The 18,853-nt window shown below is 40.5% G+C and overlaps 1 protein-coding gene across 1 annotated transcript; it reads right to left on the bottom strand.

Annotated features, from left to right (window-relative positions):
• Nucleotides 1-612: 612 nt before the first annotated feature.
• mmp14b (matrix metallopeptidase 14b (membrane-inserted)) lies at nucleotides 613-17,309 on the bottom strand. Its single transcript, XM_072688273.1, has 10 exons — nucleotides 16,808-17,309; nucleotides 8,572-8,720; nucleotides 6,986-7,108; nucleotides 6,332-6,639; nucleotides 4,930-5,091; nucleotides 4,668-4,831; nucleotides 4,431-4,569; nucleotides 4,143-4,293; nucleotides 3,945-4,060; nucleotides 613-3,749 (listed from the first exon to the last, which is right to left on the bottom strand). The coding sequence occupies exons 1-10, from the start codon at nucleotides 16,904-16,906 to the stop codon at nucleotides 3,244-3,246; spliced, it is 1,917 nt and encodes a 638-aa protein (XP_072544374.1). The 5' UTR covers nucleotides 16,907-17,309; the 3' UTR covers nucleotides 613-3,243.
• Between the last annotated feature and the right edge of the window lie 1,544 nt (nucleotides 17,310-18,853).

Below are 18,853 nucleotides of genomic sequence, written 5' to 3'. Positions count from 1 at the left end.
GTTTTACTTGGAGTTATATTGTGTTGTTTAAGTGTTCCCTTTATTTTTTTGAGCAGTGTATTTCTTATTAATAGTCCTCATATTTTTCGGCAGCCCTGGTTTATTGTAGGTAGCTGCCCAGTACTCTGAACAGAGCTGGATGTAGCAGTTTCCTCAATTTGTAATCTTAATTAAGAAACAGCAGTTCACAGGACTGGGGAAGGTCAGGTTGAGGTCTGAAAGAAGACCAATCAAATTCATTGTTTGACAGCCATAGATTGATGTTTTTTTTTTACCTTTTCTTGACTCTGAACAGTGGTTGTGCACTGCTCTACTATGCAGCAACACCTGCAGAAATAGGACCTTCATGGAAGAGTCATCAAAATAATACCTGTGCCCTTCCCATATAGTTCAGTGTTAGTCATTTTTTAAAGAAACATCTAAACAATCAGAATGCATTTTGGAGTCAGGAAATATCCCGTATACAATTAACCATGTTTTTATCAAGATTTTACCTCTGGCCAAGGTTTAATCTAGGACTACGGTTTGATTTTGTGATCGTACTCCTTCTTCCAAACAACAACAAAAAAAGGTTTCCACTCCTTATAAAAAATATTCTATGGCCGGACAGTGTTTTTATGAGTTTTTTAATTGCCATAAAAGCAGGAAAAGCACAGTGTGGGGTTTCTACACTGTTACTGCCAGACCCCAACCCCGTCCCATTTGAAAAACAAGCAAAGCATTTCCATTACAATGTTTCCATTATCCACACATTTTGTCCTTCTCAAAATATCCGAAAGCAGCCCAATAATGAACAAATCAAAACAAATAAAACATATTTAAAAATTTATTTTCTTATTAAAGAGTCATAAAAAAACAGCACAACGGACAAATACAATTATCAATTAGTTCATTTTAGATAATGACCATTATTATCATTAAAATATCATTACCATTATCATTGTTTTGTTTAATTAAATGGAATTCAATTTTATTAAAAAACAAAAAGCACCAAAAGTCAAGAATTAAAACTGTAAACACAAGCAGAGAACTCATTTTTCACATCCTCAATTTATTTCATGTCTTAAATTCAGAAGTACAAACCCACCCTTTCACCCAAATGAAGGCCACTTCATAACATTTAGATTTGTTGCCTGTCCAGCAGGACCGTAATGACAAAGCTAAAAACAAAACACATTCTTTTTTAAGGAGAACAACAATAACAACAATAGCAATAGTCATAATAATAATGACATCATCATCATCAATAATAAAAATCTACGGTACAGTACAATAACAAGGCATATTAATGAAAGACAGACAAACACAACTTTTAATGCAGGCTTCTAAAGGCCATAGTATAATGGGTAAAGGTTTGATGTAAAGGGGAGCAACATACCTGTGGGGGGTGGTCTTTGTTGAGTGGTCTATATATTTAGGGCTGTTGAGAGGTGATTTGGGAGGTCCCTTGATAAAACACTAAGCATCTGACTTGCACACTGACCACAATTAAGAGAGCTATGTAAGGACATTCAAAAAAGGGGGTCAAACAAACAGCGATGAGCTGGCGTCACAGGCTACACCAGAAGGGGTACAAGTGGATCCAAAGGAGAGGAGACAGAAGAAATTGTGGGATGGGGGGTGGGGGGGCTTTTAAGCTGTCTCATCTTAAAAGGCTTTAGAAAAAAAAATATGAAATTTGGCTTCCTACTGCTGGATCTGTCTCCAACATTACTATTCCAACATGCGTCATAAAGACTGCAATGCTACTAATACCTACAACAAACTGTAATGGTATAAAAAACACAATGCCAGAGGTTTGTAGATTAATCATAATATATAAAAATGATACGCATCAGGTTTTACAGGTCTAAAACATAGGGAAACAGAATGAATGTGAGAGTGAACCTGTTTTTAAATGATTATCCAGGATGGCAGAGGACAGTTTATTTTTTGCGATCATCAAATATGCAAAACATATTGGACACTAGGGGTGGGCAATATGGTAAAAATATTATATCACAATATTTTTAGACATTTTGACAATACACAATATTTAGTGCAATACATGTGGTCGAAGACAAAATGCATTAGTAGCTATAGATTCCTAAACACTGCTATTCCTAAACTCTCCTTACTTAGCACAGCGAGTTTTATTCGAAATGTGCAGCACTCCTTCCAAATAATGAAGTAATAAAACGTGCAGTTGATTGGTTTTCTTTGTGCACTGACCATATCCTCAATACTCTAAGAAAAACATACTGGGCATCGCAATATCCAAAGCTATCACAATATCATATCATATTGCCCACCCCTACTGGACAGTCTTGTGTTTTTTTTTTATTAATTAAAGCTGAAACGAGCACAATCACTGTTTCAGAAAACAAACCCCTCACAGACAAACCAGGGGCTCCCTGATATTTACATACGACAAATTTTTGAATGTTCGTATGAAATATAATTCCTTTAAACTCCAGTTTAAAAGGCCCATCTCCTGGATTTCCCTTGTACTTTTCCGTTTTCAAGTGCATGTATGACATTTACAGTATTCGGGCATACATTAATGCATTAATGCAGAGTCTTAAAGGTGGGAGGAACTAAGGAATACTTGAGGATGAACTGTCTGTATGATGTATCAGTGTTATGCCTTCTGGGTACTGTAATGGGAGAAAGTTGGAGAATGAAAAAAAGACACAATTGTGCATTCTAGGTCGGCGAGCTTTACAAAGCCATACTCTGTGATGACCAAATCTCACTCTACATCACTTTACCACAGGTTGGACACCATTTATAGCATTCTGCATTGGAACACGTAGTGCTAGACTGTAAAACATCATTTGTATCATTTCAGAACTTTGTTAAAAAAAAACACTCAGGTCATTACATATAGCAGTATAAGTGCATAGTAAGTATTTGTAGGGCACATTCTAAAGCATTCTATAATTGGAACCCAAAATAAAATAGTATCTTAGATCTTTTCCTTTAGGTTTAAAACCACAATCAGACCACAATTTATCAACCCGTTTTCCCATAAATTAGATTCAAAATGGTCCCACAATACAGTCCACTGATGGCCAGTTCTTTTATTAAGATTTTAGGTGGGGTTAAAAAAAAATGCCCAACCTCAAGGCTAGGGCCTTAACTTTGTTGTCCTTAAATGCCTGAATATCGCTGTACTGTACTTTCTCCACTCCTTCATCCTCTTCTCCTCTCCTGTCCTCTGTGGTCCCCTTCTCTTCACACCTTCCTCTCCTCTCCTTATCTTTAAACCTTGTCCAGTAAGGAGCGCTGGCAGTAGAGCAGGCGGCGTGGAGTGCCATACCTGCGGAAGAAGAGCAAGGCCCCCAGCGTGCAAATCACACACACCAGCAGCAGGAGTGGCACCACCACCGCCGCAGCCCTGATTCCACCACTGCCAGCGTTGTCCACCTCGATGACGATCACCTCCGTCTCCTCTACGTTGTCCTCTTCCTTATGCTTGGTTTCCTTGTCATAACCGTCATTACCGTCATTACCGCCATTACCGCCATTACCGCCATTACCGCCATTACCATCATTTCTGTCATTTCCATCATTGCCGTCATTCCCGTCATTTCTGTCGTTACGGTCATTGGTACCTCCACCACCTCCTCCACCTCCGCCAGTCTTGGGGTCCTCATCTGGACAGCCTATCCAGTCCCTAAGGGCAGACTTGGGGTAACCAGGCTCCACTCTCAGCAGCTGGTTGTTAAACTTCCAGTACTTATTGCCTTTGTAGAAGTAGGTGTAACCTAAGATCAGAAGAGTCAAAGAGAGGTATTTACAATTTGACATCATTCCTAATGTTACCTTTACATTACACGCTTCAAGATAAAGATGCTACAAGAGGTTAATTCAGTGATTCTTAGAAGAACCACAATAAAAGGGTCAATCCCACCCCACCCCACCCCAATTTAACAAAGAAAGAATGAAAAAAGAAGAGTCACCTTGGTCTCGGCTCATGAAAGCAGCTCTGATGTTATCTGGGACACCCTGCCATTTGCTGATAGGTTTAGGATAGTCTGGGTCCACTGATCGAGAGTCTTCATTATAACGATAGTATCTGAGGGAAAAAAAGATGATATCAATGTGTTCTGCACTATGAATTACGCCCTACTTTTTAACGGACACCACAGATCACCTACTTGTTTCCTCTGAAGTAGTATGTGTTGCCTGTAGGAGTGAAAAGAAGGGCAGCATCTATTCTGTCTTTAGGAAGGCCACTGCCCATCTCCCTCAATGTTTTTGGGTAGCCTGTCTCCAAGATCGATTCACTGAACACCCAGTGCCTGTCCCCTGGGAAACAAAGCAGTTTATCATTACTATTGTAGTTGAATTAAATAACATTACTTGCAACTTGTATTTAAATAACATGAATCACCCAATCAACCGTCCAGACCATTTAAAAATAAAGTTATAAAAACAAGAGTTACCTTTAAAGAAAACAAATTTTCCATCCTCTCTCTCATAGGCAGCGTTAATGGATGTGGGTAGACCTCTCCAGAAATGTCCGATTGGCATGGGGTAATTTTCCATAACTCTGTGATTACGGACCCGCCAGAACCACTTATCCTATCACCAAGATCAAAGGTTAGAGATGAACAACACACACACACACACACACATTATATATTATATATAAATACATACATAGATACATATTTTATTACCTTAAAAATGAACATTTCTCCTCTAAAAATGGCAATGGTGTCGAAGTGACCTTCACAGATATCTGGGGCAAAGCTTGGCTTGCGGGGGATGTGTGTGGGACGGGGGGTATTGTAAGGGATTCGGGGGCTGAATGGTGGTCGAGGATTGTCACCAGGATTAGGCCCTGCAGGACGTGGAGACAAAAATAAATATGCTTACACTGCTCTTATTAGGCATATTTGTCCATGCCATAGCAAACCTCTACCGTTCTCTGCACCTTACCATAGAGCTGCTGGATTCCACGTCGATCGTCCTCAGGAAGCTCAAAGTTTTCAGTGTCCATCCACTGATAGAATGGGGCCATTATGGCAGAGGGGTCATTTGAATGCTCCATGCCCAGGGCATGGCCCAGCTCGTGCACAGCCACCAGGAAGACATCATTTCCTGAAGGAGAGAATGCATTAGCACACAAGTTAGCTAGTTACATTGTCTACCATCAGCCCCCTCTGAAATTTGATTGGGTGGGGTTTGGATAGGTATTATATGTAATTTCAGTTTAAGTGGTGGTATTTTGGGAGTGTTTTGTGTGCATCCTGCTCATAGCAAGCAACAAGAACAGACTTGTGTGGGAAAATAAATGACTGTCATACTAACAAAAATGCTTACAACGTAAAATAATGTTTTTTTTAGGTAAGAAGAGAGATGAGCAAGACCGGGTTTGTGCTTGCCTAGACAGCAGGAAGATAACGGACGTAAATTCAAGACTTTGTTTAGTGATGTTTTTTCTTCCTTTCTTTTTTCCCCTCAAATTTTAAGTTATTGCCAGTTTCCACTCAACCACATGATGCTGGGAGAGTGAAAGCTAGTATGTGGTTCTTTAAACTGCAACTAACACAATGTGTTAGCCTTTAATTTTAATAGTACAGAGTCAGTCGGGAAGTGGGATTAGACAGTAATATTTGGGGGGGGGGGGGGGGGGGGGTGTTAGTAGTTTTGATAGCATGTTAGCTGGTATGTAAAACAGCTAAACCAAAATGGAGCGGCCTCATCTCTCCTTAAAAGCAATTCAGTTGGCTGGCATAGGTGTTTGTTAGCTGGTATGTCGGAGTTCGAAAGGAAGTTTGAAAGAGACGTGTTAAGTCCTTAACCTCATGCTAGGGGGAGCTATGAAGAGGTGGGTTAATTGGCAGTACCAGTGGGAGATAAAGGGGAAACATTAGACAAACAAATCATTAAAAAATACTGTGTTTAAAAAAAATATGCCTTTAACTAATAAGAACAATAGGAACAATCATAGTATATGAATATTTGTTCATGCTGATTATTTAGGACAACTCCATTCAAAATTGAAGACTGCAGTTGAGATTTGTATTTTATACATATAAAAAAAACCACAGTTTTAAAAGCTGCTGACAGTCAGAATGATTCCAGACGCACCTAAGAATGGAATTAAACGTTAAGGCCAATTTAAAGCCAAAACACTACACCCAAAACCATGATAGAATGGGTCCTGCTGAGACTTGCCATCTATTTTCTGTAAGAAAAGCATTCCTCATACATGCAGGCTTGAATAAGGGGAAGTTCAAGAGAACCACAACACCTCTATCAAATAATAGAGAACGTCCGAGGGGCCTAAGTGCTTATTTGCAAAGCATTTTCTGGACTGGCTTTGAAATTCTCTTACCCATCAGATCTCGGTTGCCAATCGTCCATGGCTCTGCAGCATCAAAGTGCGTGTCTCCGCCTATGCCATTGCCAGGGAAGTAGGCGTGTGCTAGGAAGCCTCCCTCGCCATCAAACGGACTGGCATCCCCGTGGAACCCTTCAGCAAAGAAGAGCATGATGTCTGCAAAGTCTGAGGTCTTGTCCTTTATGTAACTGTAAGGGATCTCCCGAAATCTCAGAGGCGTGACCCCCTCCCACACTTTGAAGGCTCTTCGGATGGCGTCGAAGGTTTCGTACTCCCCGACTTTCGGGGTGTAGTTCTGTATGCTGGAAGTGAGAGGAAAGAGAAACCAAGAAAGGGTCAACTGGGGAGGCGATCACTGAAAAGTAGGCCAAAGGAAAAAGGATAATATGGAGTTGGGGGGGCGGTGTGAAGTATGGAGGGGAGAAAGTGATTTACATTACAGTCACACAGAAATTCTGGCCAGACCAAACCTAAAGTGAAATGGAATAGATTGAGCTGCATGCCAAAATGAATTTTCCATACGTAAGGGAAGTGTTCTTTAGATCAGGGCTTTTAGTTCACCAAACCACAGCAGCAGCCATGCTCTCATTTGAACTCTTTGCTTTTTTCTGTCATTTGTGCACATTTGCAGAACCTTTCGTCTCCTACCAGAATGTGAGCTCTTTCTTCTCCCACTTTAGTCCCTGGATAGCATATCGCTTCTTCCTCAGGTTGCTCTTCAGCTCTGCGCCAAATTTATCTGGAACGCCACAGCGAGGCTTCTTCATTGCTCTGGAAAACAGAATTTAACATATTAGATAACCTTGGAATTAATGTAACTGACACCATGGACACTTCCATGAAATCTTTGAGTTACAAAAACTGTCAAGACTGCAGACAGAGTGAGCAGCTTTGTTGACCTGACATCATTGATGTTGAGCTGGGGTATTTAGGGAGCGAACGCGATCTCCCCATCACCGAGAATTACAGTTCCGAAGCCGACCTGGAGTGTCGGCGTCTGTTTACAGTTTGTGATATCCTTGGTCTAAGTTGTGGTTTTCATGAGGACGTCTGAGAGAGTCCGTCAAGTTCATGTGCCTATCACTTCTCTAATTGCTACGTGGTCGCCTTGAGGATTCGGCGACTAATCCCTAAGCTCCTGTTCATGTCACGTAAATTTAGTTGCGTCTGATGAGCGCGGGTATTTGTTTGTTTCTTTTACTGGCCCTGCCAGTGTTTTTTTGGTTTAGCCTTACCCCTATTGTTTATTTGCCCCATCACGCCTAGCTCCCTGGCTATCCTCCAGCCTCAGGAGGCTTTCATGTTTTTGCCAATGTTTGTTTGTCACGTTTGTATTTTGTTTAATAATTATCCCCCGTGTTATTGCTGCATTCTTGTGTTTACCCCTGTTTGGTTTATTAAAGTCTTGCATCGCACCGTCCCTGTGAGTGTTCACCCGTCATTGATCTAGCCAGTCATGACACCGAGCTCGGAGTTGAGAGTGCAATCCAGACTTTTCACAGTAAGAATTCCCAGTTGAGGGAAATTTGTTGTAGTATATTTCTTTTAAAAGAAAGTATACTACAACAACAGGAAAGACTCTAGACTTGAAAGTGAACAAGCTGTTGTTTTTGTTATTAACAGAAGACTGAAGCCACATGCTTTGTATTTTTAATAGACAAAATGTAAAAACATTTGTGGCTCGAGGGCAACAGACAATGCTGATCCATTATATAGGGGAATATGACATTTTTACTCTTTATTTACTCTTTATCTAATTAAACAAAACAATAATAACAACCTGTGAATGTGCTCATGTGCTCATAAAAAACATCCAGCACATCCAACAATAAAGATATCTTCATGGCCAATACCTCAAAAATATAATATAACGTTACTTGCCTAAAGACAGTTTTCAGGCAAAACAGTCATTTTCTTTTGGCAATACTTCTGTATCTGTGTCTGAGTCAGCAACTAAAAGCATTCATTAGAAGTGGTGTCCGCAAACATTTGGACATATAGTGTACCATTATTGCCAACACCTACTGCGCTGCACTAATTCAAGTTCACCAGGACTAATTATGCTCTCTTTACAATGAAACAAGAAGTCAATCAGTGTTAGATACTAAAAGGATCCGTGATGTGCTCAGAATGATGTTGACATAATCAGAATAATGGCCTAGTAATAATTAAACACAGTAATTAATAAAGTAACTCTACAGACATGTTTGTCTAGATGCTTGCAGTTGACTTACGTTACGGTGTTTGGATCCAGGTTTCCAGTGATGGTCAGGCCATAGAATCTCTGCATAGCAGCGATTGCAGAGGAAATGGATTGAGGGGAGCGGGCTGCTTGCATCCGGAGATCACCTGGAGGCAGGTAACCGTACTGCTGTAGCCAGGCCTAGAGCAAAGAAAGAAACACAGGAATGTAAACAGTGGATAATATTTCTAGTAGTGCTGCAGACCATGAGCAATACACCCTGCAAACATATACTGCTGCATACATGATTGCCACATGCCTTGTAATACATCACAAGTGTATTAAGGAAGCACCAATGCCACAAGACCTGCCAAGAGTTTTTTTTCACTAGGACTGTGTATTGGCAAGAACCACTGTATGTGTGTATGTAAGCAAGACACCATACTGATATTTTTGAGGCAGATTTTTGCTTTGACAGGTCCTGAATATTATGTATAAAGTTCGCAAAACAGCATTAAAGACGAAAACAAGTACTTTTTAGACACTGTAACAGTTTGTATTTGTTGCACTACTTGATATTAATTGATTTAAATTTGCCTCAACTTCTTCATATTACTATGATCTACAGTAACTCTAAAATAGGTTAATGTCCCCTTATCTAGGGTTCTGTTGACATCCTGGTAATCATAAATGAACAAACCCGAAGTCGTGCATCACTAGCTTTTAAAAGTGCATCTGGACATGGACTCAATGAGGCACTAAAAGCATTCTGACCCATGCTGACTCCAGGGTTTTCCACAGCTGTGCTGAGATGGTCCTATTTGGAAAATGTGCAACTTTTTTATGGGTTTATCCTCAGTGTTGCACTGGACAGTCTTTTTTTCCTGTGTCATGCAGACTGCCTGTCTGTGTTAGCTTGCTTTCGCTTATGTTTTTAATTATTGCTCAGAGACTAGCTGGGTCTACGACCACAACTGAAGTGTTTTAGCTTTGGATATTTATATATATACATATATATATATATATATATATACACTGTATCACCGTATCTTGACCACACCCTTTACACACACTGTCTTAAATGGACACTCTCCTTGAAAATTGTAAACACAAATGCCACAGTACTTTTCATCTTACCGAAGGGTGGAACAATAGTTGAGGTGGAGAGCAGATATTGTATTAAGTCTGTATTTAATGCAGTTGTATTGTTTGTACACCAAAGTTTGCAAAGGACTAATACCACCCTACAACAATGTCATGTGCCACTCATCTCCCCACTTCTTTCAGCTCTAGTCGTATTATTGGATTATGCAATAATACAGCAGTCTATCTTACTAAGAATTAGCAGACTCTGGAGTGGTGGTGCACTATTTTACTGTGCAGGGACACCTGTAAAGTCCACTGAAGCCTTTTGTAAAGAAGATAACTGCAGCTGGACGCACTTGGGACAAAGTATAAATGCTGTTTAACAATGTAGGCTACATTTGGGCCACAGTTCATAAAACACAAACCATAAATGATGGTGGTACAGCTGGGCCTGTTTAGGCCCACAATTTATTTGCCATGACTGACCTGTACATATAAATGCCTGGACTGGCCCATATTTGGCCCAGAATCATAAGTAGGCTGCATTATTGTCAGTGATCCCACTTTCCATTAAAACTTGTTGGTGGGACCACCTATGCTGTGTTTTGGCATCAAACCCATGTAAATAGTGGAAGTCCACCCACACAGCTTGGAAATAAGAGGGTGGGGAAGCATAGGGATATGAAAGTGAATAGAGACTTTTATGACCAATAACAGTGTATTTTACCACTTTCGAATTTGACAGTCCAAGTCCAGTGTTTGTTAGTAATATTAAGCAGACTTCAGATACAAGACAAGACAAACATGTCTTGGTTGATTGATTGCATCTGGGGTGGTTAACCATTTTAATGGTCGCTCTTTGCTGAACTATTCTTTTGACACTCTGATGAATAACAAAAATTGGACAAGCATCATGATGTTTAATGTGAAATTATTAAGCTTAGTATAACAACAATAGTTCAGTTACTTCAACAGACTCCCACAATCTACAAGGCTCCAGACCACTGTGGCACTGCCTATTTTCTGTGGTTGCCATATTTATTGTGCATATAAATGAATTCCATTCATTGTTTTAAACCGTATGATCAACTAAAATCCATGTTTAATAACCTTTAATTAAATGCAGGGAAAATGGTTGCTTCTTTTGAAGTGATTGCACGCCACTAAACGCCACAAAGTACTGACACAGAGCATTACTACCAAAGGAGGGGTTAGGGTTAGGGTTAGGGTAGGCAACTCCACACTGAAGGTGCTGTATATGACTGTGCTGTATATAAACTATCCAGTGGAAATGCTGTTTGGTTGCTGGACAATCTGTGTATCCAGGCAATCTGGACAATCACACAGTCCAACCAACTATTATAGGCTATAAGATTTTGAGCATTTCCCCAAAATCTATAAAACAAATACACAGTGTCCAGAATACTGAGCTCTAGCACCAACATAACGAATGTATACTAGGGTTGATCCAGGGATATTTTATATATATTTGGTATCAGCTATTTTAAGTCTGATTAATTTCTGATGCTTTGTTTTTACCGCTGTGTTCTATCAGATTGTCCTCTAGGCTCAGTTTAGAGTCTACAGTGTCTCTCCTCAAATTACCATAGTAAACCCCAACAACCAGCTAACCCTATCCCTATCATGTTTTTGTCAAAGATATTCTATTAACATAAATACACTCCCACCATGTTACTTTTGAAAACACTTCGTTTTGGTGGGCAAAAAAATGGATCAGGACATTCTTATTGAATACCTGGGTATTCTACTTATTTGGGCCAGCCCTAAATAATACGTATAAAAATAGGAATGCAAACAAGTGGTCCCAGAATGGTCTGAAGTCATGGTGCGCCAGTTTGCAAATAGATTTACGGTGGATGGGTGAAGAAAACCTTGTCCAGTTGTGTCCAGTCCCCCATCCATCCCCCCACAGGCCCTTATCTGTCCATTTGAAAAGGCTTCCATAATCATAATAGCTCTCCTCTGCTCATAAAGGCACAAAGTGAATTACATTCAGTCAGTGGTTTAAACTCTGCCCAACTGTAGCGCGCAATCCAGCGCTATGCAGCACAGATTTACAAGCTGGGTACTTATGGGTACTAAGAAGCTAAACCTCAGTGGAACAATCCTTTAAAGGTTGCGAAGAACATACAGTTCCCTTCTGCTTCTACTTGCATCTCAAACAGAGTCCCAGGCTTTTCGTAATAGTCACACAACCTAATTATATAGGTTTTGCAAACTATAGCCTCATTACGCTAAAGTACATCTTTTTTGTTAATGCTCCATAGACAATGGTAAACTGTTGCAAAACTGCATGTGTGTGTGTGTGCATGCGCTTTAGTTAATATCCAAGAGGGTGAGAGAAAGACAACCAAATTACAGGGGAAAAAATGACTCACATATTCCATTCTCTCTGAGCCAGTGGAATAAAACAAGATTCGAGTGAGAGGTGATCATATCCAAGCCTCACAAAAAATGTAGTCCAGCTCCTCAAGTTACCATAGTAAACCCCAACAGCCAGCTAACCCTATCATCGCTGTGCCTGCAACAGACTGAGGTAGATATCAGTGCATTAATCACTTTATTTGAAAGCTACCCGTGTCAAAGCTTCAAAACACATGCATACCTTAAACTAAAGAGAATTGCGTGTGTTCCTTGGTGAGCAACTAGGCCGTAAGTTCTGTGACCTGGTAATGGTACTTCATAGCAGTGTTATAAATGGTACAAATGTTCATTGCTTTAGTCTGAGGCCCATTATTTGGACATAATGTGAATTACCTCATAAAAACATTCTAGGTCACCATGCAATTACCGTCATATGAGAACCAAAACAGAATAGGAGTCGAATGAACAAGTGCAAGTAGGCTTGGGAAGGTTCCAAATAACATTAAAACCATATGCCTCACATGTCTAGGTCCCCCTGGTGTTGCCAAAACGGCTCTGATTCTTCAAAGCATGGACTCCACAAGACCTCTAAAAAGTGTCCTGTGGTATCTTATACCGTCAAGACGTTAGCAGCAGATCCTTTAAGTCCTGTAAGTTGAGAGGTGGGGCCTCCATGGATCAGACTTGCTAATCCAGCACACCCTACAGATGCTCAATTGGACTGAGATCTGGGGAATTTAGATGGCAAGTCAACACCCTGAGCCTTTGGTGTTCCTCAATTCATTCATTAAGAATGTTCATAGTGTGGCAGGACTGAGGAAAAAAAGAGGGAAAGAGGGCACTGCCATCTGGGAAAACCACATGTATCCATATGAATGCCAGGACTCTAGGTAACCCAGCTTACAGCATCAATCAGCCTCTGCTGGCTTTCCTTCTTCCCATGTGTCCAGTTGTGATGCTGGTTTTAACATTATGACAGTGTATGGGAGGATAGTTGATTTGTGTATGGAAGGTGGTGGTGGGGAGTGGTACACCACCAATCAGTGAGCCCCTTGTTAGCAGTCAGTGAGTCCTCCCCTGCCCCCAGAATATAGGCACAAGTATTGTAGGACACTCCTCTTAATCATTGAATTCAGGTGTATAAAATCAAGCACCTAGCCAAAGTTACGTTGCAGTAGCAATGTTGTACAAGCAACCAACCTGTGAACGCCATGGTAGCATTGTTAGACAAGGCCGGTGATCAGCCTGTTAATACTGTGGTAGCATTGTTTTTCAAGACCGGCGACCAGCATGTGAACACCACGGTAGTGTCCTTATCGAGAATTGTGTACACTGCCTTTAATGCCTATGGATTTAGCATGGGATGTCTCAAAAACCTCTATATGTGTATTGTGTGGGTTTCCCAATACTTTGGTCAATATAGTGCACATTCTTACAATTATAGGGCCCAAACCTAAGTGTAAGCATATGGCAATTGACTATGGAAAAAAGTGGGCAGAAGCTCCACACATGCCGAGAACTACTTTGTTGGTTGGGCATTTCTTTCCATTCATACATAGATACAATCCATTTTTGCAATCTGTTTTTAAAAAACTACTTCAATCATTAGCCTGAATTAAGCCAAGGTGGCTAAGATTCTGAAAAACACTGGAGATCAATACACACTGGCTGTGTGGGGAAAAAGTTTCAAGAGATTTTAATGATGTTTCATTTTCCATGAATATTTGTGGTCGAATTCTCTGAGGAAGATGGCTGAGGAGGTAATATTCCTCATATGTCTAAGCACCCTGTATGAGATTTCCATCTGCTGTTTATGCAGATATACATCAAGCTATTCCAGCAGCTGGCCCACCTATCTTTTTGTTGAATAGAAATATTTTTAAAATACTTCCCTTACTCCCTAGAGGCAGTACTATAACTTTAATGAATTGTTTGTTGGATGGAAATTCACACACTGTACCACAGGTCAGTATACTGTGCCTGCTACAGAAATAAGTAAGATGTTTAGAGCAGATGGAGATGTGATGAACCTGCTTTTAAAAGAACAGCTTGTATTTTGACATCAACACATTGCGAGCATGGCGGTTGAAGAGGCCAAGAAAGAAATATCTCCAATAACTGGAACACTGCAGATGCTCACTTCATGTTGTTGTTGCCAGATTTCCAAATCTGAAATGGTGCCACCACTTCATGTCAACAAGATACGTTTTTAAGAAAGCTTTCCTGGAAAAGGAAGAAACCAGGATTGTCGTTTGTAGAATTATCACAATAAACAATATTATCTTGATCCAAACTCAAAACCCACATGAGCATTACAACACCTTACCCTCATGGCGACATGATGGCCATATACTAACCAACTGGTCTAGCTTTAATAAAAAAAAAGAAAAAGGACTGTGTAACAACTATTTTAATCCATTTCCAATCCTTTGCTTTTTCTGTTATGTTCAAGCAGAGCATCCTCTATGAGCTATTAGTGATTCCCAGTCCTCCGCAGTGAGGAGCGTTCTCAGCAGATAACAGTGATACCTATGGTTCTAGTGCTTTGAGCTGCTTGAGCTGGACCAGTGGACACCACGATCAGGAGAATTTCATTGCAGGAGTTGTGAATAAAGATTGTTGGACAATTTTTACTATTTTTTCATATTTTTAAAGCATATAATAATATAGTATAATATAATAATGTCTTATCTGACCTTGTACGAGCACTCTCTGTGAGCAGTCAGTGAGCAGTCCATAATGGTTTTATTACAATTATAAGGTGACATCCCATTCCAACATTTGTGGCTTCCTCCAGTTCCTTAAATGATATCACAGTCCGCCTATACAATAGCGTCTATTCTTTACCTCTTCCCTTTCCTGATTCAGCAGTTTCATAGCTGCTGGCATTCTCTACACATCTGTTCACAGGATAAAGGTGGTCAAACATATGAGGAAACCCCCTGGCCATTTGACTTTTAACACAGGATGTGGGCTTGCCAGCTGCAAACTTCCCAGACATCAGTGCAACATAGAAATGGACTGTGACTCACTTAGAGGGTGACAGTCTCAAGCTGAAGTCATGAGTGCAGCACTGACGTGAAGACCGCACAAACAAAGCTGCCACTGGAGCCTACTTTTTCTGTCCTGCTGAATCTCCAGTCAGCCATAACATTAAAACCAACTGCCTAATATTGTGTCAGCCTCCCTTGTGCCATCAAAACAGCACTGACCCATCAAGACACAGTGTCCTGCTGTTTTTGGCACCAAGATCCTTTAAGTCCTGTAAGTTGGGAGGTGGGGCCTCCTTCGATGCCCATGTTACCGGTTTACCAGTTGTCCTTACTTGGATCACTTTTGGTAGGTTCTTACCATGTTATAACGGGAACAACCCCAGAGAAGTCGAGACGTCACAATTTGGCTCTTGTCAAAGTCACCGAGATTTTTACACTTGCCCATTTTTCCTGCTTCCAACACGTCAGCTACGAGAACTGACTGCTCACATGCTGCCTAAAATGTATGGCACACCCATGGACATGCGCAATAGTAATATCGCAAGATGTGCACTGGTCACATAAGGTAAATTAAATCATATACATCAAATTTCTTGAATTATTAATACCACAACTCTAGTTTTGACATCAACACATCGTGTGCATGACGGTGAAGGAGGCCAAGTAAACATTTGCAGTATGTACCTGTATAATATACCTTATGTCTTATGGAATTCATATTTTGTCACAGGGTGCACAGTTTGCTGTTTGTCTTCTGCATATTTAAATGCACCATTGTTTGAGTGAAAGTTACTGAATATTAAAGAGCTCAGCAGAAGCGTCATTAGAACAGAAGTGTCCATTTTTTTTGCACTGTATTTTAATAGTTTAACAGCTGCCATGCAGACAATTTACTCCTGAGTGAAAAAAAAAGAAAGAAAAAAAAGAAAGCAGAACAAAGGATTGTCCGCCCCAGAGTCCAGACCTCAACATTACTGAAAGTGTTTGGGATGACTTGAGATAGCTAGAAACAGAAAATGCTCCCACTTCTGAAACTGAACTTTTGACAAAGGGTGGAAAATGAAAGCCTGTGCAGAAACACTGAAAGAGAGTCTTAGATTTAGATGCTGAGGCTTTTTGGTTGGAAATGTTATAAATGAATGATGGTTGTGACTTCTTGCACAGCTCTGTAACGCTGATATATGACCCACTGAATAAGGATAACTTTATTAAAAGGCAGATTCCAGCAGAGATAGGCAGAGAGGAAACAGGGAGGCTGCCTCTAGAGGAAGGTCTTCACTCAGCGAAAAGCTCCTGCCCTTGTTTACAACGATTTAACTTAGACCAGATGTCAGTATGCTCAGATAAAGGGCAGCGGATAGGGCACTTTTGACTCCCCTCGTCTCGCTCCTTCTTTTCTTGCCCATAACAGTGCGGCCATATTTGCAGACTCAGCATCTTCCCAGCTCCCTCTCTCACATGACTTCAGCTTTTTTTTTTTTTCCAAACATTTTTTTTTTTTTTTTTTTACAGCTAGGGGTCACAGAGGCAAATGTGAGGAGTGAGGACAGAAGGTAGCTAGCAGTGTATAACCGTGCTTTGATAACTTAGCTATATTAATCTCACATTTGGCGGAAGGCTAAAACCGCCACTTTATTCGAAAGACCCGTTCCACCTTAAACGCTGTGTGGGTTAAAGCGTGCCACCTACGAGGCACCAGGTTTTCACTGCCGCAGCATTTAAGGTGGAACGGCTAATTAAAAAAAGAGGCTGAAGAATAACAAGACTCGGTTAATATGAATTTACCTTAGTTTTTGACTGTTTTACATCTTATGTCGTACTTACCTCAGGTTTTATGTCTTGTTTCGGTCCTTCTCCAAAAACACACATCCAACACGCCAGTAAGAGCAAAAGCTCCGTAACAGCATCCGACCAAAAGGCCATTTTTTCCCGAAGCAAATCTTCCCACCTGGGCTCCAGAAACTTTTTTTTTTTTTTTTTTTCCAAACTCTTTGCTGCCTTACTTTTCTGCCACCACGAGGCTCAAAGAAAAAAAAACACGACGCAATCTACACTTTTTTCAATCCTAAATTCTCCTCAGAAATCCTATTAAAGTAACTCTGTAAACACCCAGTCTTGCATAGACTATCACTACCCTGCATTAACTTGTGCAGCAGGCCACAAGTCATACTTTTCAGTCACTGCAGCAAAGTGGAGTGAGTGGTCATGCTGTCTCCTTTGTCCTCGTTGTCTTCAGTCCTTTGTTTTTAATATCAGTTCTCACACTCTGAGGTCATGGTCTTCCTCTCTGGAGCCCCTCTGACTGAGCTGTTGACGTGGTCGCTCGAAAAGCTTCTAAGCTCCAAGGTCTTCTGTTCTACAAGCAGCCCCCTAAAACCCAAAACCCAGCCCTTCGTGATAAACCCACCCTATTCCCTTCTGCCAAGTACCACCCCCACAAATATGGTTTCTGGTTTTTAGGGTGTTTCCCTTTTCCTGAGGAACGCCTTCTTGTCCTTGTTGGCTCAGGTTTCTTAAAGAAGGAATATGGAGAGCACAACTGGAGTCCTGATGTTGTATGGACTTGAATGGGAAGAAGAGCCCTAGGGTAAGATGCACAGTGCACCCCCACGACACACAAACAAACATTTTTTCTCCTGAAAGGACCAAATCTAATGTAGCTACATTTACTAAATGCATATGGTCTAATTTCGATTCATCAAATTAATCTGGATCTACAAAGACCTACAAAGCCCTCAGAAAGACATGGGGGGGGGCACTTTTGCTTAAATGACTTATCTAGAGATAATTATCTCAAGATCCTGAGATAATTATCTAGAGATGTACAGTCATGTGAAAAAAACAAACACTCGGACACCCTTATGGAAACCTTCTTCATTTGGACAATATTGAGAGATGAAGGTAATAACTAGACACATAAAACCAGAGAAATAAAAAGTATAAAAGTAATTTGCAAAATGTAACTTTAAAAAACACAATTTTCCTATAAGGAAAAGTTAGGACACCCCCACATTTATTACTCCTTAAAATGCCTACAATTATGATCAGGTGCAGAACATCAGCTGCAGATGTTTAGAACATGGTTGGAGAAGATTGTGGAGGAACCCGTCTCATTTAAACCTCAGACATTTGGTCTGGTTTGTTCTTGATTGTTAAAGTGAGTGTTGAAGATCACCATGGCCAGATCCAGAGAGCTCCCTGAGGCCTTCAGAAAGAAGATTGCAGATGCAGATGAGTCTGAGAAGGGATTTTAAAAGTTTTCAGAACACTTCTAAATCAGAGAACAGACCACAATATGTGTAAAGGAGTCTCCAACAACCCTAAAATGTCCTCATGGGACATTCAGGTAGCTCTCGCCACAGTTGATGGCAAAGTACAGCATCTACCATCAGAAGGAGATGATGCCACACAAGACTGATGTCAATAGGAAGTGTGCAAGAAGAAAAACCCTTGATGCAAAAAATAACAAAACAGGGCAAGAACGTTGTTCCAGACGTCATGGTCTTTGTGCTCCATGATGCTTTTTGACAGCCTTGTCCCATCCCACTGACCATTGTCCAGAGGTGCTGCATGTTGCATATCTGTGTTAGGAACTATTCTAATGGAAACTCATTGGGATACAGCACTTTATTTTGAACTCGGTCTCAAATACATCAATATTTTACATCAGAGTTGCACAAATATATCCGAGACGTTGGTTAAAATTCAAACACAGCAGTATTTAAGATTAATAAAGTTAATAAAAAATAAATGCAATAGCACTTTGTAATTAATTTCTATTCAAATAGTTTCAATCAAGCATACACAACTTCTAGCATACCTTAACAGGCCACAGTGTTGGGAAGATATTAGTGAATGGTTTATTGGTAC

The sequence above is a fragment of the Salminus brasiliensis genome, chromosome 9 (assembly GCF_030463535.1).
Source record: "Salminus brasiliensis chromosome 9, fSalBra1.hap2, whole genome shotgun sequence".
Classification (NCBI taxonomy): domain Eukaryota; kingdom Metazoa; phylum Chordata; class Actinopteri; order Characiformes; family Bryconidae; genus Salminus; species Salminus brasiliensis.
Note: the sequence above shows the minus strand (reverse complement) of the source record. Positions and strands in the feature narration are given on the sequence as shown.

Coding starts and splice junctions, on each gene's coding strand:
- mmp14b (XM_072688273.1), bottom strand. CDS start 16,906: ATGGCCTTTTGGTCGGATGCTGTTACGGAGCTTTTGCTCTTACTGGCG. Junction 6,640..6,985: donor AAGAAAGAGCTCACATTCTG/GTAGGAGACGAA, acceptor TCTCACTTCCAG/CATACAGAACTACACCCCGA. Junction 4,294..4,430: donor AAAATTTGTTTTCTTTAAAG/GTAACTCTTGTT, acceptor TTTGTTTCCCAG/GGGACAGGCACTGGGTGTTC.